At 43.9% G+C, this 7,092-nt stretch overlaps 1 protein-coding gene across 1 annotated transcript in view; it reads right to left on the reverse strand.

The window, feature by feature from the left end:
- LAMA1 (laminin subunit alpha 1) overlaps positions 1-5,458 on the reverse strand; it is a 185,188-nt gene extending 179,730 nt beyond the window's left edge. The window contains exon 1 of the mRNA XM_088469670.1: positions 5,395-5,458. Coding sequence (XP_088325796.1) covers positions 5,395-5,455 — 61 coding nt within the window. The 5' untranslated portion in view covers positions 5,456-5,458. The remainder of the gene's footprint in view (positions 1-5,394) is intronic.
- Positions 5,459-7,092: the final 1,634 nt, after the last annotated feature.

Raw genomic sequence — 7,092 nt, forward strand, 5'->3', positions numbered from 1 at the left:
TTCCACAGGGTATGTCCATTAGATAGGCAATGCCACATGACTAAATTCACTCTACAAATCTGTACACTAGGAAGATAAAACAATTAATGCATTACTGTGATTCAAATTTTGCCATACCATATAACGTCAGCATAGGTAGTTTGTTTTGTATTGAGTAATCCCAAAGACCTACAGGGAAAGATGTTCTGCAAGAAGATAACCTATTATCACCAATTGTTACATCCCACAGTAGGGGGGGAGATTATATCTTAACCTGGAAGACATGCACACTGATAAACCACAGCAAAAATTAGCCTATGGACATACAAACTGGGATTAACTAAATCCATAATGTTAGGAAACAAATAAATGAAACACGCTCTCTCCAAAAAATCGGAGAATTGATATATATATATACAAAAAATATAATATTCAAAATAAATGAGGTTGCGGTATTTGCAGTTGCTTGTCAAAAAATTTATAAACAGCACAATATTAATTTGTTATACTTCCGCAATTGTTTGCAAGACTATAGTCACATTTATTACATAATACATATCTGCAGTTGCAAGCCGAGCATAGAATACCCCTTTTCCACTACCGCAAAAACCCGGGTTATTGCTGTGTCAGCCCGGGTCGCAACTCAATGGAGAAGGTTCCTAGGGTCGATTGACCCGGAATTTCTTCCCGGGTCTCGAGCATGGTTTTACGTGGGTAAAGCCCGGGTAATGGTCAGTGGAATCGGGTATGCCGGGTCATCCGACCCAGGTCCCATTCACAGCATAGCGAGAGACGCATTTCCTGGCGCTTGGAGATGATGTAATCTCCAGACGCCGGCAGAGGTAAGCCTCGGCAATATCCCAGGCCAAGCCTGCAGACGGGGTTCAAGCCGCAGTGACACAGCTTGACACCCGTGTTCAGTGTCCCGGGCTGGACCCGGGATTTTGGTGGAAAAGAGGTATCAGACGTAGGCACATCGCCCTCAGTGCCGCGATTGTAGGATAGTTTGTAAATTATTTTCACACCGTATACCAGCTGAGGCACATCTGAAAAAAAAAACTACAGTATTTGGATGTGCCGCGCTACTCAATTTTCACAAATGCACCTAGTATCAGGTGTGGATTATTTTGTCGACATTCATAATGTCAATATGAGAATGTCGAACTAATCATAATGTCAACATATAGCATGTCGACATGCTGACAATATCAGCATTGACCGTTTCAACATTCATAATGTTGACGCTGCTGAAATGTGAAATTATTAGAATGTCAACAAAATGTCCCTGGTGGTCTATCAGTGACTTATATTGTATGGAGGGTCCGGGGCTACAGAGATATCTTACGGGTCTGACAGTCAGGTGATGATGACTTCTGGCGGATCCAGCGGCACTTGTGGCATTGAGTATGCCCAGGGCCAGATTAAGGAGTAAAATGTGGACGACCGCCCCGTCTGCCCTGCCTTTAATCCGGCCCTGAGTATGCCTAACCCCTAACTCTATTGTATAACCTTAATGTGCCTTCCTGCAGCCTAAGCCTAACCCTCTGCTGCCAGTCCGGTTTTTCACATGTCGACATTTCACTGTCGACATTGTAATGCTGACATTATTGATTTCGATATTGTAAATGTCAACATTTGCACCAGCAGATAGGAAGAGTTGGGCATATAGAGGTCATTCCTTACTGTGGATTTCATCTTGTGGAGCATGATTATTGAAATGAGGTAGAGGGATACTGAGGGCACATTTGTGTGCATAGGGAAATTTACATTTCACTAAAGTTGACTTGATCTTTCATCAGCTCTGAGCTGACAAAGATCAGGTCTCCCCCTGCACGTATAACAAGATTTTACACCTTCCAGCTGCATTTTCGAAGACAAGCACATTCTTTGCCGCAACTTGCACAATTTAAAACAGATTTCAATTACACAAAAGAGCCATATGTAATAAATGGGATACAGTTAATATACCGACGGACAAGAAGCCGTCCGTCGGAATCCTGCTGTCTAAATCCCAACATGGGACTAAAGACAGGCGTCTAAATCTAGACGCCTATCTCTAGCCCGACGATGGAATCCTGACAGGACGGCTTCCTGAACGTAGGTAAGCAGGGACACTTAGGCCCTCATTCAGAGCCACTCGCTATTTGCGGTCGTTCGTTCTAAAACAAGGGATGGCTATTCAAATGAACCGTTCGCTGTTTGCGGTCTGTTCACGCCTCTAGGTCTGAACGAGCGAACAAAACTTGCGGTCGTTTTTTGGAAAAATAAGCCCCCTGGCCGCTCGCATCCTACGTCATGTCCGCTATTTATTCGATTAATCGAGTACATCGACCAGGGTATGAACTGCTCGCTATTCTTGTGGTTGGTTTTTGCTACCACAATTTTGCGAGCAGTTCTGGCTATAAAAGAACCCAGTGACGTGGTCAATGACGCTGCTGTTTTAAATATGCACACCCTTAAAACGCCCATTTTGACCTTTAAGCACGCCTGCGTTCGGATCTCCACTCCCCGTTTTCAAGCACCTTCCCCTGTTACCACCCACATACGCCTCATCCTGTCACTCAAATTATCAGGCATTCGCTATTTGGCGAGCACATGAATTTCGGCCGCACTGAGTGGTTTGCGCATGCGTATAACGATCCGTACGCATGCGCAGTTGGGCAAACATCGCTCGGAGCGAACGAGCAGCCACTTGCGTCCGGCTCTGAATCAGGGCCTTAGTTCTTAGCCGCAGGGGGGGGGGGGTTAGGTATAGGCACTTAAGCTGCCCATCCATTAGGAAATTAAATTGAGCGATTGAACGATAACAATATCGTTATCATTCAATCGTTCAGTAATTGTTTGCAAATCGTTCACTAAAATGTCTAAAATGACCAACGATGCGCTGCCGCTGGTCATTTTAGACATCTATCATCGGGCAAACATGATGGACAACCTGGTAATAACTTCAGGTTGAGCAAGTCAGCAGATGATTGATGTTCCTACACTGAATGACTGCTCGTTCAGTGTAGGCACATCACAGACTGACAAACGACTGCACGATTACAATGTCGTAATCGTGCAGTCTTTTGCTTGTCTTCTAGTGGATGGGCAGCATTAGGGTTAGGCACCCCCCTGGGAGGGTTAGGGTTAGACTAGGGAAAGGGGGTGCTAGGGTTAGGCACCACTGGGGGGAGGTTAGGGTTATGCACCCCCCAGGAGGGATAGGTTTAGGGTGCTGGGAGGGGGGTTAGGTTTAGGCACCCCCAGGAGGACTTAGGGTTAGGTACCACCCCGGGAGTTTTAGGGTTAGGCACCCCCAAGGGAGGGTTAGGGGGGGAAGGGTAAGGTTAGGTGACTTACCTGCATATCGGGATTCTGCTCCTGTCGGGCTTCCACTGTCGGTATTTCACCCGACAGTGGAAGCCACTGTGATTTCGAACCCAACCCGTAATAAAGACAGTCCCGATGTCCCCTCACTCACATGATTAATTAAATCCATATATGAATCAGAACTGAGCGTTATTTAAGGCGGAAAAAACATGAATGATTTATTAATTATAAAGTGGTGGTACTAAACCTCCAGTAAGGAGATTGAACTCATAGGGGTCCATGGTAAAATGAGCATTGCTCCTCTCCCATAATTATACATGATGTGTGCAGTACAGTCGTTTTTGGGTTGTGCGACTGCACCTATAACAGATAGTTACAGGATTCAAACTTCACTCATTTTATGCTCATCCCTCTATGGGCTGCAAGCAAAAACAAGCAAGGTTTTCCTGCCCGGATTACATGTATAAGGACAGATAAAACTTTGCAGCCAATTGAAACTCTCAAAATATGGGATGTTTACTCTTTTGTCCTATGCTCCTATTATGATTTTATTCACATCTACACACACCTGGGCTCACTGCTAATTTGTCTAAGGATATGAGAGTAAAGGTGCCTACACACTAGGCGATGTGCTCACGATGCGATATTTGCCCGATTTCCCTTGCACTCTCCCCGCAGCAGTCCTGGACACAATTTGGTGTAAAAAGTGTCCATTCTGACTTAAGATCTATCGTGCACAAAATCTATCTAGTGCACAAAATTGTGTATGAGATTGGCAAATCTTGCCTGCAGTAGGCAAGATCTGAAGATGCGATGTACGACCAGCGGGTACGCGCATCGGCATCACGAGTGGACAATGGATGCGTCGAAATCGGGCGAATCGTGTAAAATATTGTCTAGTGTGTACTGTAGGCACCTCTAAGCTAGGTACACACCTGACAGATTTGCCAAACGACGCTAGGGACTAGATAATTTTTGTATCTTAAAGACAATCCTGAGAACATCCGATTTCAACACACACAACACAAATTAATGATCAGGGGAGAGGAACATCATTGCTGATTTAAATAAAATGCCCACAAAGGAGATGTTTTAACATGAACTAACGGCAGGAGTCAGAACCCAACGGTCAGAATTCTGTACAAATTAAATTTTCAGCCCAATAATTCACGGTCAGGTCCAACAAATGTTGTGCAGCACTCCACATATTGTGACACGATAACACTGGTTTTGGCCAGACCATCGGTGCAGCATACACACTATCAGATACTTGGGCACAACAGTTGGTAATTTGCTTTTTGGTCTGATTATTGTATGAAATACGTAAACAATTATTCCAGCAACTACAGTATATTTCATAGAATGATACAATATTTATCCTGTTGTTAGTGTGATAAAAAAAAGTGCTTTCACCAAAAGTCTATATACTATGAGATGTTTTGAAAATGGCTCAGATGAGTTTGGACTTCTGTGTCCTAAACAATAATCTGTGCATATTATCACTATTTCATAATGGTGCATCTTATATATCTATCTATCCACCTGTAAAAGTTTATGCAGTCACTATTACTGCCAGTATGATTTCATTAGCATTCGCATTTTAATACACATATCCATGGACTATAATATTTGCTAGTGGGATGCTTCCAAGTTCCTAAAAACAAGCCACAGTACAGCAGTACTTAGAGTAACATCTGGACAAAGCCCCTCTCTCCCCCACACACAAAGCGCGACAGGATGTGAAGATAGGATGCTGCTCTGTCTGCAATACCCGGGCAGCTGGAATACCAATGAGCAGCGGTGAGGACTGGGAGCCCCATGCAGTTGACCCATGTACTTCAAGTAAGACTTTAACACAAAGCTCAGCATTAGTCAGTAGCCTATGTATAAATAAAAAAAAATCCATTGCATGCACCTTTACTGTAATTGAGATACTACCTATTTATAACACAAGTTCCCAGTCCTAGTCATTCATTTAATTGAAGTGCTGATGGCAAAGGGTTAAAAGTCATTGTCCTAGGAGCAAATGCCAAATACTGTACAAGTACATGGTTACTGGCAGCTTACTTCCCCTGTGTCTCGCTATTACATCCAGGCTCTCACCTCTGAGCTGGCACTGCACCCCAGCGCACAGCACCAACAGCAGCAGCAACCAGCATGGCATCTCCAATTGCTCCACTCTGATGTGGCAGCTTCTCGGATACAGTACGAGGCAGGGTGCCCGTAATCTGCGCCCAGATACGTATGTGATGGAGATCTGCGTGCGCTCCCTCCCTGCTAGCAGCAGCCCTCCTCGCTGTATATAGCCCCGGCCGGCAACAGGACTGACTCCTAGTTATTCTCATTCAGAATCTTCACCCATCCAAAGTCCTCCAGCAAAAGCCGCTCGGGGAGAGGGGGGAAGAGGGCAGGGGGATGGACCATGACTTACAGAAGGGTGTATCCAGTAAACAGACAGATATAGTATTGCATTTGTGCCTGCGCTCTCATTATGTGTGAACTGAAGTCTGTACTATAAACAAAGATCTATGGAGAGGAAGCTCAAAGATTTGTTTTTAACAAATTGAATATGAAGTAATAAAGTGCAAATAAACATATGTAGCCCCCCAGAAGAAAGTTGGTGTGGTCCACTAGTGTCTTGTATCTAGAGGAGAAGCAACTTTTTATTGAGGAATGCTGCTCAGGACACATGAGGGGGATGACTAGAATAAGTTAGAGATGTCTATAGTAAGGGGCTAGCTGGGGTTTTTTGAACTGCAGAATGTGTAACTACTTTTATATGCTGGATTGTAAGCTCTTGTGGGCAGAGGTATGTCTTTATTGTGTAGAATAGATCTAATAATGTATTTATTATTACATAAAACACATACTATATTCTAACATAAGTACATTTGTGAATTAAAGACATCAACATGTTATTAAAAAAGTGGATAATGTAAGGTATATTGTGGAAACTGTTTTATATAGTGGCAGCAACTTCAGTGTTACAGCTTGTCTGTCAAAAGTTGCTGTAACTAGGGAGCTAAAAGTTCAATAAACACAAGATGCCTTATACAGAGTTGGACGCAAACAATCGCATAATGCGCCTGAGTTAATCATATATGCAAATCAGATACTGCGTCTACCTCCTTAAAACTTACTTGTGTCAGATAAGCAGAAATAAGACCGGAGGTGTGACTTCAGTATGATGCTAAAAATCGCAATACACAATTCAAACACATTATATTAAATTACCGTATAGTGCAGTTAATAAGTACCCAAGTGACTTGGAACATGTGCATTTTTTTTAAGTAACGACACTCATATACATATGGGCAGCCTCGCCCTCCTCAACAGAGTATATTATATTTGTGTAAAACGTGTATTCAATGCAGTATACACAGTTTCACACATTTACGGGTGTTTTTTAATCACTTTTGTCCAATAGGAGGCAACCCTACATCTGTCATCATCATCGGTTGCGTGGCAGCTTGATCTCGTCATTGTGGCCTCGCCGCCCCCCGCTTTACAATGCAGAGAGTTCTAACATTGTAAAGCAGGGAGAGGGTATATGATGACATGACTCAGCGCGAATTGCGCCATCGGACCCCTCTGGACCTCCCACTTTGACAGGTAAATGCTGGGGGGGGGAGCCAAACCGCAAGACTTGTCCTCTCATGCGGGAGGCCAGGATCCCCACCCCGATATTCAGGAGCCTCCCAGCCATTGCGAGAAAGTCGGCAAGTATGCAGTGAGCATGAGTAATACTTTTCTCCAGAATCACAACCTTTAGCGCAATGAGGTTATGCAGAGTTGGTTGCA

Source organism: Taudactylus pleione, unplaced genomic scaffold (assembly GCF_031769625.1).
Source record: "Taudactylus pleione unplaced genomic scaffold, aTauple2 ptg000093l, whole genome shotgun sequence".
NCBI classification, from domain to species: domain Eukaryota; kingdom Metazoa; phylum Chordata; class Amphibia; order Anura; family Myobatrachidae; genus Taudactylus; species Taudactylus pleione.